Raw genomic sequence first — 19989 nt, 5'->3', positions numbered from 1 at the left:
CCCCCCCCCCCCCCCCGACCTGCACACCCAATTGACTCCCGAAGCCTCAAAATTACCTAAAAGCTGCAGTTTGTGCAGCGGGACGCGGTCCTGCTCCTCGTCCTCCCTCAGGATGTCCTCCACCGACCAGGGGCCACCTGCGGGGAGCACGGCGGGGCTGCAGAGCGGCCGGGAACGGGGTGGGGGAGCCGGTGCCGCACAGCCCGCCCCCCCCTCACCTACCTGCCGCCTGCCCGGCGCCCTTCGCCCCGTCGGGGCAGCTCTGTCCGGCCGCCCAGCGCTCCGGCTGCGGCCCCGGCTCCGGTTCGCATCGCTCTGCGGGAGGAGACGGCGTGAGCGGCGGGGAGACGACCCCCCGGTACCGGACCCACCGTCCCGCCCGTCACTCACCCTTGTGGGTCCTGCAGCACGGCACCGAGCAGCTGCGGGGGGAGAGACGCGGGTAAGGCCGGAGGCAGCCCCTCACCGGGCGAGCGACCCCTCACCGGGCGGACCAGGCCGCACCGCCCCCCGGCCTCTCCCCGTCCGCCTCCCCACCGCTTCCGTCCCCAACCTCCCGCCGCCCCTAGCCCCCCGGTCCCTGCCCGCCGCCCGCCGCCCCCCGTCCCGTCCCGGCGCTCACTATGCGGCGGCGCAGCGCGGACAGCGGTACCGGGCCGCCCCGGCCGCCCCGCAGACGCCGCAAGGCCTCGATGCCCGCATGGCGCCCGCCACCGAGCCAGACCCGGCCAGCCGAGCGCCGAGCGCCCGCGGCCAGGCTCGGTAATCAACCGCCGAGCGGTGGGCGGGGCGAGCCCGGCCCGGGGATTTTTTTAATGTATTTTATATAGATTTTTATATAAATCTCCCCAATCCCTCGCTTTTGAAATAACTGTCGCTGCCATAGATGCTGTTACATTAAATATTCTGCTGGTTACATACCACCTTGCCGTGGAGATGAAGAGAAATCAGCTCATATGATAAATGCGCTCACTATGCGGCGGCGCAGCGCGGACAGCGGTACCGGGCCGCCCCGGCCGCCCCGCAGACGCCGCAAGGCCTCGATGCCCGCATGGCGCCCGCCACCGAGCCAGACCCGGCCAGCCGAGCGCCGAGCGCCCGCGGCCAGGCTCGATAATCAACCGCCGAGCGGTGGGCGGGGCGAGCCCGGCCCCGGGGATTTTTTTTTGTATTTTATATAAATTTTGATATAAATCTCCCCAATCCTTCGCTTTTGAAATGACTGTCGCTGCCATAGACGCTGCTGCATTAAATATTCTGCTGGTTACATACCACCTCGACGTAGAGATGAAGAGAAATCAGCTCATATGATAAATATCACCCAATTAAAGCCCCCCTGTCCCTCCTCCCGTCCCCCGGGGAGTTTGGGGTGAATCTCCCGGTTTTCAGTTCAGGTTGAAATACCCCCAGGAAGAGACAGACGTTCGGTTTCCAGCCCGAGGCGGGTGCTGGAGTGGCAGCACAGAGTTGGGGAGAGAAAAAAACGGAGCCGGATTTCTCTTGCCCGAGTTACATTATCCATGTAAATAATTCATTTTAATTACGTATCGTTCAGAGCCGTCCGTCTCCTGAAATGGCTCAATTCCAATTCAGGCAAAAGAAATGCTCCCGGCCTTCTCCAGCGCGATGCAGGGCAGAAGAGGGGGTTTATGGCAATAAATGTCAGACACCGAGAGCGGGGTTTGTTGGGTGACGGCACCCCCCGCTCCCCGCATCGGGGGAAAACCCTCTTCTTGCACAAAAGGGGCTGGTTTCTCATCCCCGCTCGGGAAGAGATTAACAGGATTCTGTCCCTGGTTTGCTCGAGCCTTTTGAAACGCTGGGACAACGACAACAAAGTCAATAAATGAAATAAATCCCTGAAAACTGGGACCTGAGTTTGACCCTTCGTTCATATGATAAATATCACCCAATTAAAGCCCCCCTGTCCCTCCTCCCGTCCCCCGGGGAGTTTGGGGTGAATCTCCCGGTTTTCAGTTCAGGTTGAAATACCCCCAGGAAGAGACAGACGTTCGGTTTCCAGCCCGAGGCGGGTGCTGGAGTGGCAGCACAGAGTTGGGGAGAGAAAAAAACGGAGCCGGATTTCTCTTGCCCGAGTTACATTATCCATGTAAATAATTCATTTTAATTACGTATCGTTCAGAGCCGTCCGTCTCCTGAAATGGCTCAATTCCAATTCAGGCAAAAGAAATGCTCCCGGCCTTCTCCAGCGCGATGCAGGGCAGAAGAGGGGGTTTATGGCAATAAATGTCAGACACCGAGAGCGGGGTTTGTTGGGTGACGGCACCCCCCGCTCCCCGCATCGGGGGAAAACCCTCTTCTTGCACAAAAGGGGCTGGTTTCTCATCCCCGCTCGGGAAGAGATTAACAGGATTCTGTCCCTGGTTTGCTCGAGCCTTTTGAAACGCTGGGACAACGACAACAAAGTCAATAAATGAAATAAATCCCTGAAAACTGGGACCTGAGTTTGACCCTTTGTGAAAGAGAGACCCTTATCCCCGTCGGATCATGGCGCTGGTGTCACACCCCTGGGCAACACTCAAGTGTATTTTAAAACCAGAAATTTGAGGATCTACTCCTTGAGGCCTCTAGACTGCACGAGGGGAGAGAGAAGGAATTTGAGCGCTGAGATTCTTCTAGAAAATACCCCTTTATTACTAAGAATAAGCATTGATTTCCACGAGGATCTGACGGATTAACTATTCGATGGCCAATTTCCCATCTGGAGAGGGATGGAGACCTTTTCCTTTTACAAAATACTTACTCTTAACATTTTTATTTGGGTTTGTTTTGCACAGGAAACTGTGATTCTGATACTAAAGAGTTCGAGGGAGATTTTTCTCCTAAAGCCACTCAAATTCCAAAAGCCACAGACTCAAGCACACCTCTGTTTATAAGCAGAAATAGGAAAAGGGCAGTCACAATTTGCTCACAAAGCCCACGTGGTGCAGGTACATACTGCAGCTAAAATTCGAATTACATCAGCGAACCCGTGCTGAGTGCCCCCGTTAATAAAGAGATTCATCAAATATTCAAAGATACAATTGGACTGCCTCTAAATGAGAAAGTAAAACTGCGTTTCCCCCACAGCACCCCACGTTTTCTGGCCGTTTAACTGCCTTCCAAACCAGAAAAGCGCGACGTGCAGGAGGTGACCCCGGGCAGCAAAGCACACACACAACAGCAGCCCGTTTCCAAAGCCAAAGCAAACACGGATAATGGAGTTATTTTTATCTCCCAGCAAAACAGCTCCGTGGGCTCCGTTTGAGGCCGGACACACCGGGACGAGGTGCCAAGGGCCGCCGTGCTGCGCCCCATTCCCGGCCCCACAGACCATGGAAGATGCTGAGACCAGCACCCCCCCTTCTTCCAGAGCAGGGACCCGCGCTGTTTCCCGCGCCCGGCGCTGTTTTTCCCGCGCTAATTTCCCGCGCCCCGGAGCTGTCCACGGGCCTGGTGCTGAACCGCCCCCGGAGCTCCGATCGCACGGACACGGCGGCAGCCCCGGGGCAAGGACAGTCTCCAGGAGCAAGGACAGTCTCCAGGGGTAAGGACAGTCTCCGGGAACAAGGACAGTCTCCAGGGGCAAGGACAATCTCCAGGAGCAAGGACAGTCTCCAGGGGCAAGAACAGTCTCCAGGGGTAAGAACAGTCTCCAGGAACAAGGACAGTCTCCAGGGGCAAGAACAGTCTCCAGTTGGCAAGGACAGTCTCCAGGAGCAAGGACAGTCTCCAGGGGTAAGGACAGTCTCCGGGAACAAGGACAGTCTCCAGGGGCAAGGACAATCTCCAGGGGCAAGAACAGTCCCCAGGGGCAAGGACAGTCCCCAGGAGCAAGGACAGTCTCCAGGAGCAAGGACAGTCTCCAGGGGCAAGGACAGTCTCCAGGGGCAAGGACAATCTCCAGGGGCAAGAACAGTCTCCAGGAGCAAGGACAATCTCCAGGAGCAAGGACAGTCCTGGGGCAAGGACAGTCTCCAGGGGTAAGAACAGTCTCCAGGAGCAAGGACAGTCTCCAGGGATGAGGACAGTCCTGGGGCAAGGGCAGTCCCCCGCTAGACGTTCTCAATGGTGCAGGCTCGAATGCGGTTGGTGGAGAGGCATTTGAGAGCCTTGAGCTTCGCCCCCAAGGTTTTGGCTTTCAGGGTGTAGATGATGGGGTTCCCCAAGCAGTTGATGGTGATGAGGATCGCCGTGCAGTTTCGGAAGATGTAGACGCCCGGGTAGAGATCAACGTGGCACTGGTGGTTGGTTGCATCGAATATGACCCCTGCGAAAAAAGGGGCGTAGGAGATCAACGCCAGGAGCCAGATAAAAATACTGGTTCTGGCAACCTGGATTTCGGCTGATTTGTAGGTGCCGGTGGCTTGTCCACACGCTTTCATTCTCAGCTTTCTTTTCCTCAAAATGATAATGATTCTAAGGTAGGTGAACAGAGGTATAATAAAAGCCACCACAACATTGGGAATGGTGATGAAGATGAGGTAGTCAACGCAGAACGGACTGTAGAGGACAGAGAGGTTTTTTTCCATCTGCAAGCAGTTCCACCCCATCAAGGGCAAGCAGCCCAAAAAGAAAGCAAGGACCCAGTTAATTAAAACCGCAGCTATGGAGTGGTTTCTGGTAACCCTGAATCTCGTCCTCATGCTTTCAGCCACGGCCAGGTAACGTTCAATTCCAATGCTCACCAAGTTATAGATGGTGGATAAAATCGACACCGTATAGAAGGCATAAGGTGCGAGCATATCCTTGGATCCAAAGATGGTGATGTCAGGATTGGTGATGAACAGCATCGAAATCCAAAAGCCGGAAAAGCTGGTGAAGAGATCAGAAAAAGCCAGATTGCAGAAGAGCACAGAGATGGGCTTGTGCAGATCCTTTGTGGCCATCCTGGTGAAGATGACCGTGCAGTTGAAGATCACGGACGCTATGTTAATGGTCAGCTGGGGGATGCCCAGCACAAGCACTAAATCATGACTCCAAATTTTGGTGTGGTTGGCAGAGCAGTTGGGGTATCCATTCATGGTGGAAGATCCTACTTTCAACCCCTAACGAGGTCTGCTTTACTCATCCCGTGTTCCGTACGAGACCGAACCACGCGAGCGTTCCTGCCACCTCGTTCTCCAGGAGAAGAATGAATCCTGACACACAGCTTCTACTGCCACATCACCAGCGTGACAGTGGATTAAACTTTAACCACTCGTGTTTTTAAATATTTGGGTTACCAACTCAGAGCTCAGCCAATTACCTTTCAGTTGCTAGGAGAGCCAAAAGTGGAAAGCATATTTACTACTACACAGATGATTCGCTTAAACAGCCTTTATCTCCAGCAAAATCTGGCCAGTTCTTGGGAAGAGGAAAGACCACATCAGTGGTTTACAAGTCTTTGAGGATATTCTAAAATGGAATGACCGTGAATTCTGCTTTAATTCACAAATAGGTTTGTTAGATAAAGGACTAGAGAGTCAGAAAACAGAGAGCAGTCTTGTTTTGGTCTTGGAGGTGGGGAGTAGTGACTGCTGGGATCAACTAGAGAGTCAGAAAACAGAGAGCAGTCTTTTTCTGGTCTTGGAGGTGGGGAGGATGTGACTGCTGGGATCGAAGAACATCACTGTGGTGTCACTGACCTGGACCTCAGTTCAGTGAAGGATGGAAGTCCTAATTTCAGATCAACTCTAGTGACATCACAAAACTTCTAAATGCTCTTGACTGAGCAAGAGACAACAGCACTGAGCTGTTCACTGCCTCTTGCTGACAATTACAAATCCACGTGGCCAAAGGCAACTGTTTTTCTAAGCCCAGTCAGGTCATATCTACAGAACAAACCCCACACTTGCAAGAAAAACCATACCATGAACTGCAGCACCTCAAGGGGGATCCAAAAAGGGCAGAGTTTCTTTTTCCACAGATGCTCTTGTGCTTGGGCCCACAGAAATATCCATAATGAGTACTGGAGTACCCAGAAGTTGTCAGAATACGCCTGAAATTGTATAACCTTTCTTACTCCTTCAGTAAATCTGAGGTGCTGATGCCTTACAAGCCAAAAAAAAAAAAAAAAGAGATGTAATCAAAGAGTTGTTGAATTAATTCTTGTCAACCAAGGAAATGTAGGAGAATGGCTTTAGTAGATTAATTTTATCAGAGACTAAGATGCCTAAGTAGTTCTGATAATGCCATTTTTCCACCTTAATCCTCGGATGAGAATGTTGCCAGAAAATAACAGGCATTTATACTCACACCTTTGTTACAGGATATTCTGCATCTGCTTGTTTAAAGTTGATGTGTAACTTGTCCATTAATAAGCCAACATAATATCATTATATCTTTCCTTTCTGTGTCTTTTTAAAGGTAAATAATTTTTGAGAACCAGATGGAAAATACTTGAAATTCGGGGCAAAAAAAAAGCTTTTTGGGCATACATTCAACGCTGTCAGACAGCAGAGGGCACTGCTGGAGCAAACAACCCAGTACACAGTGGGGAATGGGGGATTTTAACCAGTGTGGCCGAGGTGAGCAGAGCACAACAGTATCACACTATGAACAGCACCGTGGATATTTTTTCTTCACAGAAGTGGCTGCTTTTATTTGCTAGTGCTGAGTGGGGGTCGCCTCTGTGTCACCCTACGTTTTATTCAACGTGCCCACCTACAAGGAGAAATCTCCAGCCTGGTACCTGGCATCTATTTGCAGCTGAGCAGCCAGTTTTTGCAAGCTTTCCTTTAGCAAATTTATCCAGGTAAAGCCACGCTGCTTACAAAGTTATGCTGAGTTAATTTTTTTTTACTGTTCTCCTAACAAAGAGTTAATTTGCTTTAGTACCAATTTTATACCATAATACTGCAGCAGCAGCTCAGCTGAGTTTATGGGCTTTCCACATTGAGTGCCCACATCTGATCATAGAATCATAGAATGGTTTGGGTTGGAAGGGACCTAAAAGATCATCTAGTTCCAATGCCCCTGCCCTGGGCAGGGACACCTCCCACTAGACCAGGCTGCCCAACCATTTTAGCAGCAATTCCAGCTTTAAAATTGTAAATCTGTGAACTACATGATAGCTCTGCCAGAATTTACAACAAAAGAAATTTCTGCTAAAATGTTGAGCTTAAAAGGAAAACTCTGTAGCTTCTATTTTTCTGATAAAGTTGAAGTGTATGAAAGTAACTTCAGGTTTGTGTGCAATTAGTAGCACACAATTATTATATACTAGATGTACTTTATGCAACCCCCCTCCCATGGCAGGGGGGTTGGAACTAGATGATCTTTTAGGTCCCTTCCAACCCAAACCATTCTATGATTCTATGATTCTATAAGTAGAAGGTATTTCAGATGGTCACAGGGAAGTGGAAAGAATGATTATATAGAAATAAAGGATGAAAAGTGATTAAACCAGCCTGCTGGTGTATTAATATCCTATAAATTAGTCTTCTCAAAAGTGTTAGAGTCTTTGTGCATCCTATAAGGAACCTCACACAGGCTTTGTCAGCCCCACCTTTGGTGTGAGGTTGCTGCTGACCAAGGACTCCACTATTTGTGTCACCTTGTCAGCACCAGGACTCAGCACGTCCTTTCCACACCAGCCAGAATGTCAGGAGGTCACCTACAGCCCAGCATCGGTCAGGAAGGGCAGAGAGGACACCAAACCAAGGCACACACACTCCTCATCTCTTCCCATGGTGTTTTGGGTGGCTCTGTGAACAGAGGGAGGGGCAGAGGGGGGTGAGGAACAGCAGTTTATCCACAAAGTGTCACAGCTTCAGAAATAACCTAGTTACTAAGAAGGGTTTCTCCGTGAACCTGGGCTCTAAAGTGCCCTAGATATTCCTGAAAGTGCTACTCGAATTTTCTCTAATTTGAAAATTTGGTGCTCAAGCACGAAACACTAAATGACACGAGATCAGAACATAATTAAAAATAATATCAATTAGTACAAATAGCTCTTCACAAAAGCTTTGTAATCTTATTTCCCTAATATAATTGCATAAAAATTAGCATAATGTTGCGAGATTAAAGGAGAGAATATTATTGTGGAAACTGCTTTTTTAAATGTGCTTCAGTACACACAAAAAAGCCCTGATTTGTATATTCCAACCCTCTGTAATGAAGTTTGAGCTCTCAAAAACAGATGAAAAGGGGTTTGAATTGAAAACACTGTGTGAGACAGGGCTACTCCGTAGCCAAATCTATGCCTATAGCAATCTTGATTAAAGGATATTCTTATACTTCTGGGAACTTTGCAATCTTTCTGGTACTTAAGCTCACATCTCACCTGCAAGGAAAGAGTGTTATCTGCGCTTTACAAGTGGGAAAAGAACAATCGTATTATTTGCTTAAGATCAGGCAAAGGTGCAGTACAGAGGGAACTGAATCTAATCTCCTATATCTCAGGCTGACACTTTAAACACTGCCTGTACCTTGCAGTTGGCAAAACTTTGATTGATATGTATCTAGATTTCACCTTCTCCAGCACTTTTGAGTTCTATGATTGTTTTCATATTTCTTTATCTGAATGCCCACATTGCTATTTGTCATGAGTAGGAAATGACATTATTTTGTAGGGAATCTCAAAGTTCAATAATAATTATCTGAGGATTATGCCTGCGGAGAACACAATAATCACTGAACGTGTTGAAGAGACTGAGAAAGAGACACGGGAAGCTTCAGGCTGAATTTTTAATGACCATTAATTTCAAGTGGCTGTTGTGGAAAATCTAACTTCACACGACTGCACTTGCAGCTTCAGAAATGCTGATAACCTGCAGCGCTCAGACCTCATCAGGAATCACAAGTGCTCAGCACAACATGCCCCAGCTGTGACACTGCAAAGTTGATTTCAAAACAGGAAATTAAGTTCAGGAGCTGGGATTTTAATCCTGTGCAGTAACCCTTGGACAACATACACTTTTACCTTAGTGTGGTGTCCTTTATGCCGATAGTACCCCAAGAAACTTGAGTTATGCCTGACACTGCAGGAGAAAAAGCTGCATCCAGGTAATGAAAATAAGAATTCCATAGCACAATTAAGCTACAGATGATGTGGTGTTACTGTCAAAGTCATGTACATACACTATACACACAAGAAAAACAAGGCACTGAAGGGATTTTACTGTTCTGGTTTCTTTCCTGCCACATTCTTCTTGAAATCAGATCCAATTGCTACTTCCATTCTTGAGACACCAAGCCTTATTTGTGGTGGAATGCAACCATCCAGCTTTCTCCTCAGTTCCTCTCCACTCCAACTAGACACTTTACCAAACTGGAGACAACACACAATCTGAGGCAAAAAATGGCAAGTGACAGGCAGCTTGGCTAAGTATTGAGGGAAATCAATTCCCACTTGCCATGACCTTCAGCAAAGCCTTGAGACAAGACCATCCATCTGCTCAGTCTGTCAACAGGTATCATGAGGCCTGCACACACGGAGCATTCAGGAAAGGGAGCAATACAAATAAGACGCCTATTTATCCAATTTATGTTTTAATTTATGCAGATTAAAGTCTTCCTCTTTGGAGAGGAAGACACAAATGGGATGTATGATCTCCTTCCAAGATTTCTCGGAGACGTTTTCATAACAGAAAGCTCTCCACTCCTCCCCCCCCCCCCCACTCTCTTTGAGGAATTTTTGCCTCACAAGTTCCGTGTTATCTGATGTCCCAGCTACGCTTTCATGGCCCTTACCAGGAACATGAAGTGAAGAAAATCATCAGAATCGAATGTCTCCGACTGCAGTTTAGCATTATGTTAGCTACAAGCCACAAAATAATGGCAAGGACAGCTTGTTGCAAGAACACCCCACAAACCAGGCCCTCTCTCCATCTGTGCAGAGCCTGAGCATTTCTCTGAGATGCCAGAACTGTTGTTTTCCCCTTTGAGGAGCTTGTATCAGGTTGTCTAAAGGGAGACAAGCACTGATAAATACCTGAAACTAATGTTGTATGGTAAACAAAGCCTTCCAATGATAATTTCTTTGTAAAGAAGCCAGAATGCATCTTAACCCTTTAAGACAAGAAACGGTCCACACAAAGGGCATCTTCCTTCTGAACTAACCAGCTACCAGGGCATGATGAGGACTCTTCTTACAAGAAAGCAATGATCAGAAACACGTGTGCTTCAAACCAGGCAAAGTAACTAGAGAGGCTGTGAACACACAGAGCTAAATGTACAGCTGAGAGACACCCATCCTTCAGAACACACCTTCATAATTCTAGGAAAAGTTGGATTGCACACTCCTGGTGTTCCATCACTCGCCGACTGAAGGCTATTCTTCCACATAAAGAATGGTGCTTTACATAAATACTGGGAAAATGAGAGAAGTTCAGCTTTACTAATGATGACATCACATAATACGGGGTCTAATCCTGAGGTACAGCCAAAAATAGAGAGTAAGCAGTTAATGCACCAGAGCTGAGCAGGCCAAATAAAGAGCCATTGAAAAAATGCTTCTTACTGTCCCACTGGAAATGACCTTGTATTAGAAGAAGGTTCCCGATAGAGCAGACTCAGGGAGAATCACAGCCAAATCACATTTTCACAGGAAAGATGAAGAGCTGATGTCTCTGATTCACCAAGAGCTACTGTTCATGAAATTCCAGATTTCCTGTTCGTGGTCAGGGAACTCCAACGAAGGCAATTACAACACACAAGTACATGAAGATCACTTAGTGTGCTCTCTCACTCTGAAGAGCAGGTTTCCCAATCAACCAGTCATTAATCACGAAATTCATCTGTGTTTTAAGTCTCTTGGAAGTTCTTCCCTATCCCACTGCAGGGACAATTCCTCCCAGGTCAGCTCATCCACAAACAGGGTTTGGACTCAAATCAGTCGGACCCTCACAAGCTTCAGATCGTCCTTCTAAGAGCAACAGCTCAGCCTCCCAGCACAACAAGCTGTGCCACCACCTTGGCTTTGACTGGGACTCCTATGCATTTGTGCCACGGCGTCAGACCCAGCCTGCCCTCATCCTCCCCTCATCCTCCCCTGTCTGTGCTGCTGGAATGTGGTGGGACTGCTCAGCTGGAAGGTTAGGAACAGCTCTCGACTTCCTCAGCACATGGTAGGATCGTTTGGCTCAGACACATGGAAGCTTCATTAGCTGTCACGTCAGTCTCTCCCAACTTCCCCTGAAGCCCTTTTGGTAGCAGCAGGCTAGTGTCAGAGCTCACGCATTTCAGAAACCAGGCTGGGGGGGAGCATCTCCTAAATCTTTGCTGCTGCTGCAGCTCTCCAAGCTACAAAATAATCGCAGTTTTCACTGGTTTTGATAACTCCTTCCTGTTCTTATCTATCCTGTACCTATGGGAACAATTGCAATCATTATGCCGGGAAAAAGCAGCCTTGAGTTCAACGATCTGCAATAGACTCCCTGCATAACTTTATCTCTCAGCTTCTCTGACCAACATCCTCCAGGTATTCAGGTTCAATGTCCAAAGGCCTTTATGTAAAACCCACCCAGAGTGCAGTTCCTTTGAAAAATATCCCTAGGTGCAAAGATGGCATAGAGAACTAATAACGAAGCACCCGTCAGGTGAGTTTCTTTTGGAAAAAATGAAAAAAGAGATCACATGTTCTCTGCCCTGCTTATTGAGGTTACAGGTCTCATAAGGACAGGGAATGCCTTTCCCTGAGCCTACCTTCACTTTCTAGCACAAACAAAAACTTAGTTAAAATAACCGCAGTGCAATTTATTACCACTTTAATAATGACTGGCTGGCTGGTCTACAGAAGGAAAAAAAAATAAATTAAAAAAAAAAACACCAAACCCAAGAATCTTGAATTTCAAGATCGAAATCTATAACCCTCAGACTTTTCAGTCTTAAACAGTGAGATTCCAGCAGACTTTTAGCTTTCAGAGAACTAAACACAAATAGAAGGAAAAAAATTCATCCAAGAGCTTGGTTCAGCTGCCCCACTGAAGACCATCCCCGGTAAAGAAAAGGAGAAAAGCCCAAAAGTAAAATGTCTTGTAGGTGCCCTTGAAGGCTGCCACTGCCTGTGGCTGCCACGTTCACGCCCCCGTTCCTCTCTACGTGCTCAGCATGCACCTTGCTTAGATAGCTCCACCGAGACTGCCCCACTAGGAAGTTAAAAAACGCAACAAATTCCCTTATTGTTCTTGTCACTGCAGCAACTATTTATCTTAGCACCATGTGCTAGGCAAATCATCGTCTGTTCGTGCTTTAATCTACCTAATCCAGGATGGAAAAACACTACCCAGCAAATCTTCATTGTTGGAATGTTATTTATAGCCATCCTTTTTATGAATAAAAGACCTGCTCATAAGTCAGCTGTCAGATTTCCCCTTGTTATTCCAGATCCTGATCCTGTGCGACCCTTCTACTAACAGCAGAATGGCCATACTCTTCACCTGGGAGCCTGCAGCTCGTGGTAAAGGCAAGCAGCACTTTCTTGGCTCCTTTTTGTTTTTTTAAATCCAGCCCTTGCTGGATGACCAGCCTTGCTCAGTGCAGTCAGCATAATGCTGCTTCGCTCTGCCCATCCCCTCATGGAGAAGCACCAGATCGAGCATCCTGCTCTTCTTCTTGCACTCCCACGGACAGAGAAGCTTTTGGGGAAGGGGAAGAAGAAGTTGCACTCCCCTTTTTCATCTTCCCCAGCTGTATCAAAATCCAACCCTGAATGAAAAGATGATTATGTCTGTAATAGAGACTATGGAGAAAAAAATCGTAGCGCCACTTTTCCGTACACGCCTTTGTTTGCTGAACATAAAGCCTGAATCAGACACATGGAATTAAAGCATTCAGATAGGAAAGTAAAGGCAACAGGAAAAGAAAATAAATTTGCATATATTATACTATAGTACTAGAAGCAGGAAAGTTAAGAAAAAGTATTATTTAAACAAAAAAAAAAAAGGACAAAACCGCTCCAAACCAAATAAAAAAACGTGCTCTTCATTAATTCCCTAAATGCAAAAGCATATATGAGTAAGGTGTTGGTATGTCACGTTTCCTGTTCCTGCACACAGAAGTCCCATTTTCCAGTCTCACAGATCTGCTCCAGCCCTGAGCAGCTGTTTGGAGGGTTGTTATACTATAGTACTAGAAGCAGGAAAGTTAAGAAAAAGTATTATTTAAACAAAAAAAAAAAAGGACAAAACCGCTCCAAACCAAATAAAAAAACGTGCTCTTCATTAATTCCCTAAATGCAAAAGCATATATGAGTAAGGTGTTGGTATGTCACGTTTCCTGTTCCTGCACACAGAAGTCCCATTTTCCAGTCTCACAGATCTGCTCCAGCCCTGAGCAGCTGTTTGGAGGGTTGCAGGGTAGGCACGGTGGGGTGAGGGAGTTGGGTTTTCCTTTGTTTCATTGGGTTTTTTTGAAACAAAACATTAACCTTAACACACACATTCACAGCTAATCGAATGGCATGTGGGCTGTCAGGAAAAAAAGGAAAAGTAAATAAAAATGTAGCATTTTAGTAATAGGTTACTGAAGGTGCATAGGTTGCAAAGTACCAGTTATTCACTACAGGCTACTTGCTTAGTGCTAGAAAACCTTATTCCTTTTGCCATTCATTCTGGAGAAATGAATAAATTTAGGCAAATCAGGAGTAGGGTAAATCTGGAGAAATTACAAAGGGGAGGAGTTCACCTTCCTGGCTATGGCTTTCAGGTCTGTCCAGGACTACTTACTCCAGTATAAAACTGAGAGCAGAAATATGATCACATACTAAGAAGTCTAATCAATTCTGGTTTCGACACTGAGCCTATTTAAAATAGATAATGGAATTGCTGTTCCTTGTTCTCTTCTCCCTGCACATTCTCAAGACAGAGGCATTAGGTAAGTCCTTGCCTGCTCTTTCTAACCCCTTGTACCAAGGTTAGGTTTATTTATGTTTTGTTTCTGACTATCAGTACATACAGTACAGACTCTCTAATTCTTTTATATGACAAATGGAGAATGTTTTCTTTATTTCTCTGCCTTTTGTTATTTGTGGTAAAATATCTAGTATAGACTTCTCTCATGAATGAAAGAGTGGGGCTTTTTTTTTTCACCTTTAGAGATTCTGGTTGTCTTCCTCCTCCAAGAAAAATCAATGAGGTTTGACTTGGTCTCTATAGTTAATTATATATGTAAATTAAAAAAAAAAATCAAAATAGAATCTCTTTATCTGTAAATTTCTTAATACTTCAAATAGCTTATTTTACCTTTCTACTCATATTGCTTTGCCAGTTATGATACAAGATGAAATTCTTATGGTTGCCTGCTGAGGAAGAAAGAACAATATGTCTTTGCTGCATTAGCCCAGCAGATCCATCTATTTTTGCAGCCTGTGCACTATGGATATAAGTACACTATGCACTTACAATGACTAGATTAAACAGCCATCTATAATTAGTATTGAAAAATGCAGAGAGTATTTTTATGCTTCTATTAGATCAGCAATGCTATAACATTGAATAAATCACCTTCCCTATGTAAATATCAGCACACAGCCTCAAAATTAAAGATAAACACTGCAGTTCTTAATGGTAATGAAGGGTCTATTGTTTGCACTAAAATAGACTAGACTGCATTAAGGTAAAAAAAAAAAAGGAATACAATATTATCAGAGGTATCAGAGGGAAGCACTGCACCAAGAGCCTATTAAAGGGACACGGTTTTAAAGCAGATCAAGATTCAGTTTCCAGACTTAAAGTAACAGAGGTCTGAGGTGCTCAGAAAGTGCCTTAAGGAGACAGACTGAGCTCTGGGGAAATGGAGGTGTCTCCCACATTTTATTTCTCTGTTCTTACATTAATTCTCCATGTCCATGACTCACACCTCACCGTTTCCAGATTCTTACCTGACAGTTCAAATACCTTCCCTCTTCTGTAGGCTGTATTTGTAGGTACTTTGTCTCTGGAGGCTTCCTGCATGTGGTACAAGTAAACAGAAACACAAAGAACCTTTGCTCTTCCTAAGTCTACAACTAGTGTTTGCTCGATATTGATTACTGACTAATTACACTTTGCTAAATTTACTGCTCTATTAAGGGATTTATTACAAGATCTTGAAAAACTATTTAGAAAACCCTTATAGCTTTTATTAGATTACTGCTAGTAATTAGTGCTTTAGCACTTGGAAGTAAGATAGGTAATGCATATAATATTTCTGTTGGGTTTTTTCCCCAACCATGATTATTTCCACTTTCCTCTCTGAGTGCAGAGGCAAACTACACAGTCATTCATGCAGAAGAAACACACTCTCCTCCCAACCTTCTTTTCCAAAACTTTTCCTGAGGCTTCACAGGATACATTATGCTAAGTTAAAGGCTGAACATTTCAAGCAACCTCAATGTTTGAGAATCAGCTTAAGTTGTTTTTTGCTGTATTTGGAAGGTATCTTTTTAAAAAATTAAGGATTTAATTTCTATCTGACCACTTTTCAGAACCAGCTTGAGTGATATCCACTTATCAGCTCATTTAACATACCTCCAACAGGGCAGTCACTTAAATAGTCAACATGACTGATTGCTAATCTTTCAAATTGCTTTCAGCCTTGACCTGTCTTAATGTTATAGAAGCTATGTTTTAAAATTATAACTAATAGTCCTTACAGGGCTTTATAAAGAAGTAAGATTCATTATCTTCATTCTACAAAAGGGAAACCGAGGCACGTTGGTGCAGCCACCAGCACCAGGAGGAGAGGGAAACCATCTAGCTTGAATCTCTGTCCAACATCCCATCCACTGACTGATACGGATCTCAGTTAATGTATTCCATTAATAGCTGCACTGATGCACCCCAAATGGCTTCCTTGATTCCTTTGAGAGATCAGTGACCCTTTGGTACTGCTATTAGACAGGCAGGAGAGGGGAAAAACGTCTGTAATGTTCCAACAGGAATATTCCAAACCTTTTGAGAGAGCTGTTTTATTAATGATAGGTTCTGTCTAGTGCCATCCAGAGAACAACAATTAGAGAGGACCACAATATACGTCCATCTAGCAGCTTTGTAGTGGGGTTACAGCAAGCTCCATGTGTTACTGAAAAATAATTTAAGAGCAGTTGAGTGAACCCCAGGGTGTTTTAACCTTTTTCTTTATCACAGACTAGGACTCAGCCATGAGAAGACTTTCTCCTACAGTCCATGCTCTAGTGCTCCAAAAGACTGATGCATGATAGGAACATGATTCCTCTAATTTTCCATATTTCTACTTACATACTTTCAGCTTCCACAAATACAAAATTTACATGACTGTGCTGGCACTGATTTTGTCAGCATTAATTCTCAGTCTGATGTTGCTTCAGCGCCTTTCAAACACAAAGCACACCTAATATCTCTATAAGCAGCATAAAGAGATGCTTTAACTTCTTCCATTGCCACTCCTAATGTTACAGACTGCACACATACTGGGATGTGGGTGCCCCAGATACACTCTGGGATGAAAAGATGCATTTTCAGTTGTTTAGGAAAGAAGAGTAACAACTGCAATACAAGACCTAGAACTCATAGAAAAGGCAGGAAGACACAAGCTGCTTTAGGCAGCAATCCACAGATTCTTTAAGAAATATGAATTACCTGAATTTTGCTCTCTCCACCCACCTAATCCAACAAATGAGTAAAAATAACTGACAAGCTATCACTGACATTATCTCAAAGTGGCTACCTCAGCTATCTCGGTGCAGACAGACTTTAGATCTCAAGTCATAATCTTTATGCAGGATATATTGCTTAGGGCTTCTTCTCTTTCCTCCTGGTAATCATTCAAGCTGCCAAAACAGATTGAAAGGCTTATCTGAGTCTGCTTACCAGCATCTGTACGTATCAGTGTGTGCTGTCGTGGTCAGATCCACTGTGTGCAAAGAGGAAACAAGAGCTCACGTTTGCCAGGCTGCTGAGCATGCACGGAGAGCAAAAGATACCCACCAATACTGCTCTGTACTCTCCCCTCTCTATAAGGCTGCGTAAACTGCACGAGCAGGCTTCAGGCAGCAAAGAATTTTCTAGCTTTATCATCTGTACTGGACCAGTAGCAGCACTGAGTACTTCATATCTTTGAAACTCTGAAATTTTTTTACTCATGAACTTTCCCATTAAACATGGACCCTGCAATGAAATTGTAGGAAATGAACTCTGTAAGAGGGGCTGTTATGGTGAACAGAGGTTTAGCCATTGTCATATTTGGCTTAAAACTGGAGGGGGTTTATGACTGGGAGAAGAGTGGACATAGACTGCTTGACCAGGATGTCTAAGGATGCAAATCCTGTAATTGCAGAGTACACTCATTTCATTCCACAGCTTGTGATAAAGGCCCAAAGTGGTAAGGCCGTGAAACAATTTCATTCTTACTCTCTCTTTGACACTAAAATTCAGCAGCAGACAGAAAGGCGCTTGTGGCAGAGGGGCAGATGAGAGAGCAGAGCCAGCAAGCAGCTCTTCAGTTAGCTGTAACAGCCTGTTTCATTCTGGGGGGCAGAGAACCAAGCCCAGCAGGCAAAGAAACAACACTGTGTGTCACTGGAAGATTCCTGAAAGGCAGCTACAAGACAGTATGAGAATCATATATGGAATGAACTTGGAAATGTTTTTAACTTACATTTCTGTAGCCTGCCAGGCACGGCATCCAGACACATCCGTGTTGCACAAATGGATAAATTTGTATCAGAACAGGAATGCCTCGATTCTCTTCACATTAGTCTAAGTGTGAAGTTATTCAAGCATATGTACTGTGCAGTCACGCCTTGCTGTCATCTACATTCATCTGCAGATCCTGAATTCTCTTAAAGAATTACACGTGTAAGCCTTATAAGATCACCTCTGCTGTCTCAACCACATAGGAATCCAGCAACCACCCCCCATCCCCGTGCACGACTTCTGAATTGCTGAAGAGTGAGTGCATTTAGCACGTAGTGATGAACAACTGGTATCACAGAGATGAATCCCACTTTGTTTTACCTATTCTGTGCCTAAGGCAGCATACACCTATGTGATGCCTTGATATGCATTGAGGTTCTTGAGCAGGCTGTTTTTTCAGGCTGATGCATCCAAGGGCATCACAGCTCCAAGCTCAGAAATCATTGTTTGCTAGTTTGCAGCCTGATTCTGGCAACGTGCAAGGAGTGGGCAATTTTCCACGTACACAGTGGACCCAATCACATTATTAATGCTCCATTTAAGGATCAGCCTGACTAGCGTGAGGACATGACGTTGTCATCAATTTGTTTAGCTGACCTCATGCAGAACTGCAATGTGCTGCATCACCTCGTCCTTCTCCAGTGCCCAAGGCAGGGTGCTTTCCTGCTGCTCTTCACTTCAGTTCTGGGGGAAGGGAAGGAACGTGGTAGAAACCATTCATAGGAGCCACACGCAGGTGACAAGGGACATTATTCAGCTTAAGAATTACCCTCCTTTCTCCTATAGCAAAAGGTATCAGCGTAAGAAGTGGAATATCCCTTATATGCTGCACATTGTGCACTCTGGTATTTGGTCACAATTTCTGGAGTCACAACTTCTCCTAAACCTTATGTTTAGATTTTGAAGACTGGGAGCAGAAAAGCAGTTTCAGAGACAGGTGCTGCTGGGAACCCCCTTTCTTTTAGCTGTCCAAATACACAAACCTTCAAGACATGCTGCAAGGTCCATTTCCTCAGCCAGGTGTTTGTCTCCATCCAGACAGGCTTTTTTTCCTGCTTGTGGCACTGCAGGAGAGGCTTTATGATGCTGCAGAATGTATCCAATGGCCTGTTATTAGATTTTCAGTCCCATTTCTAGCCATAGGATCAGTCATCACAAACCCAGCACAAGACTGCAAAGAGACAGTAAAGCCACGAAGTCATTTGTTTGAATGAAATTTTAAAAATACTAAAAAAAGGATTTCAGAATTGCATTTGGCACTGTCTTTGTTGTAAACAAAGCAAAGCAAAATGCCCCACAGAAGCAAATCACCTTAGCCCTGGATACTCATTTTTTGTTAAAGGCCAGCTTCCTTCTTGGATACAGCAAATTTATGAGGACACACATATATGACAGAGGCCACGACAGCACCACAGGGCTCAGCCAAAAACATTCTCCTCACTCTCTGACACAAAGGAAGTAGTTTGCAAGTGTTTATAGGGCATATCTAGAATCCTCCAATCTCTTTGAATTTTTCCTTTAGTTTATATGTGTTACAGTCAAAGATCTCATTAAGCATGTGATTTATGTATATGTGTGCAAATTATAAACACTGTGCTCAAATCAGATATGGTTCTTTATAATGCTTTACTACTAAAACTAAGCTTATTTGCAAGGCTAACTCCCCATAATGGCTCGGAATATACGTACATACAGATGTATATCCTTACGAAAAATAAAATTTCCAGGGAAGAGTGAATAGAAGAGATAGGAATGATCACAAACACTTGTTTTTACATGACTAGAGATACAGCAATCTAGAAATACAGTTGGAACAGATTTTGCCTGTCAAAGCAGTTGATCAGGACTTCCTGAGGATGTGTGATACTTAAGAATATATAAATAGACTTATGTATATATGTTCTGTTTGTGTTCAGCAAGCTCATTAATTAGAAAGACAGCCTTAGATTCCACTTGCTTTTAAGTTGCTTTGTCTTTTGTACTAAAGATAACAAGTTTCACAAAGCAAGCTAAAAATAGAACGAGCCCAACTCAAAGCAAAGCTAAAAATATACCACATGCAAAAGTAGCTTTTGCCATTTTCATAGAGAAGGCCGGTCGTCGCTCTGCGCCAGAGCCAGCACTTACAACAGATTTTAGGGATGGATTTGAAACCTGTGGACAATAGAGCAGTAACAAGAACTGTGACATTCAGGGCAGCCTGGGCTTTCTGAAAAGCAGGGGTGCAGTGGGAGCACTATCAGCTGTGTCTCAAAGAACAACGAATTGCCAGTGAGGACACAGCTGAAAGAGGCTGACGAGATCTAAGGGGACAAACAAAGGAGTCAGTCAGTGAAAGAGAGAGAAGGGATTTTAACTAAAAAGCGACAGAGGGTATTCTTACTGTCCCAGTACTTCAGGCTGTTAGTGTCAT

General features: G+C 45.0%; 3 protein-coding genes across 5 annotated transcripts in view; 1 reads left to right on the top strand and 2 right to left on the bottom strand.

Moving 5' to 3' along the window:
- The window catches only part of ZNHIT3 (zinc finger, HIT-type containing 3), a 1504-nt gene extending 769 nt beyond the window's left edge, over window positions 1-735 (bottom strand). Inside the window, exons 1-4 of the mRNA XM_014966064.1 lie at window positions 623-735; window positions 391-422; window positions 223-315; window positions 57-137 (exon numbers count right to left, since the gene is read on the bottom strand). Of these exons, the coding sequence (XP_014821550.1) occupies window positions 57-137; window positions 223-315; window positions 391-422; window positions 623-702 (286 nt within the window). The 5' untranslated portion in view covers window positions 703-735. The remainder of the gene's footprint in view (window positions 1-56; window positions 138-222; window positions 316-390; window positions 423-622) is intronic.
- A 3134-nt stretch (window positions 736-3869) lies between these two features.
- On the bottom strand, window positions 3870-14877 carry LOC106902655 (lysophosphatidic acid receptor 1-B-like). 3 transcript variants are annotated; one of them, XM_014966332.1, is made up of 3 exons: window positions 14804-14877; window positions 7490-7688; window positions 3870-4815 (listed from the first exon to the last, which is right to left on the bottom strand). In XM_014966332.1, the coding sequence occupies exon 3, from the start codon at window positions 4791-4793 to the stop codon at window positions 4056-4058; it is 738 nt and encodes a 245-aa protein (XP_014821818.1). In that variant the 5' UTR covers window positions 4794-4815; window positions 7490-7688; window positions 14804-14877; the 3' UTR covers window positions 3870-4055. The 3 variants fall into 3 exon arrangements, with proteins under 3 accessions (XP_014821818.1, XP_014821827.1, XP_014821808.1); XM_014966341.1 differs by lacking the exons at window positions 7490-7688; window positions 14804-14877 and adding an exon at window positions 5852-6206; XM_014966322.1 differs by lacking the exons at window positions 7490-7688; window positions 14804-14877 and having other exon boundaries at window positions 3870-5494.
- The window catches only part of CA4 (carbonic anhydrase IV), a 24449-nt gene continuing 17819 nt past the window's right edge, over window positions 13360-19989 (top strand). Inside the window, exon 1 of the mRNA XM_014952875.1 lies at window positions 13360-13797. Within this exon, the coding sequence (XP_014808361.1) occupies window positions 13740-13797 (58 nt within the window). The 5' untranslated portion in view covers window positions 13360-13739. The remainder of the gene's footprint in view (window positions 13798-19989) is intronic.

The sequence above is a fragment of the Calidris pugnax genome, unplaced genomic scaffold, assembly GCF_001431845.1.
Source record: "Calidris pugnax isolate Ruff unplaced genomic scaffold, ASM143184v1 scaffold45, whole genome shotgun sequence".
NCBI classification, from domain to species: domain Eukaryota; kingdom Metazoa; phylum Chordata; class Aves; order Charadriiformes; family Scolopacidae; genus Calidris; species Calidris pugnax.
The sequence above is the reverse complement of the archived record's forward strand: the minus strand, read 5'-3'. Positions and strand labels throughout refer to the sequence as shown.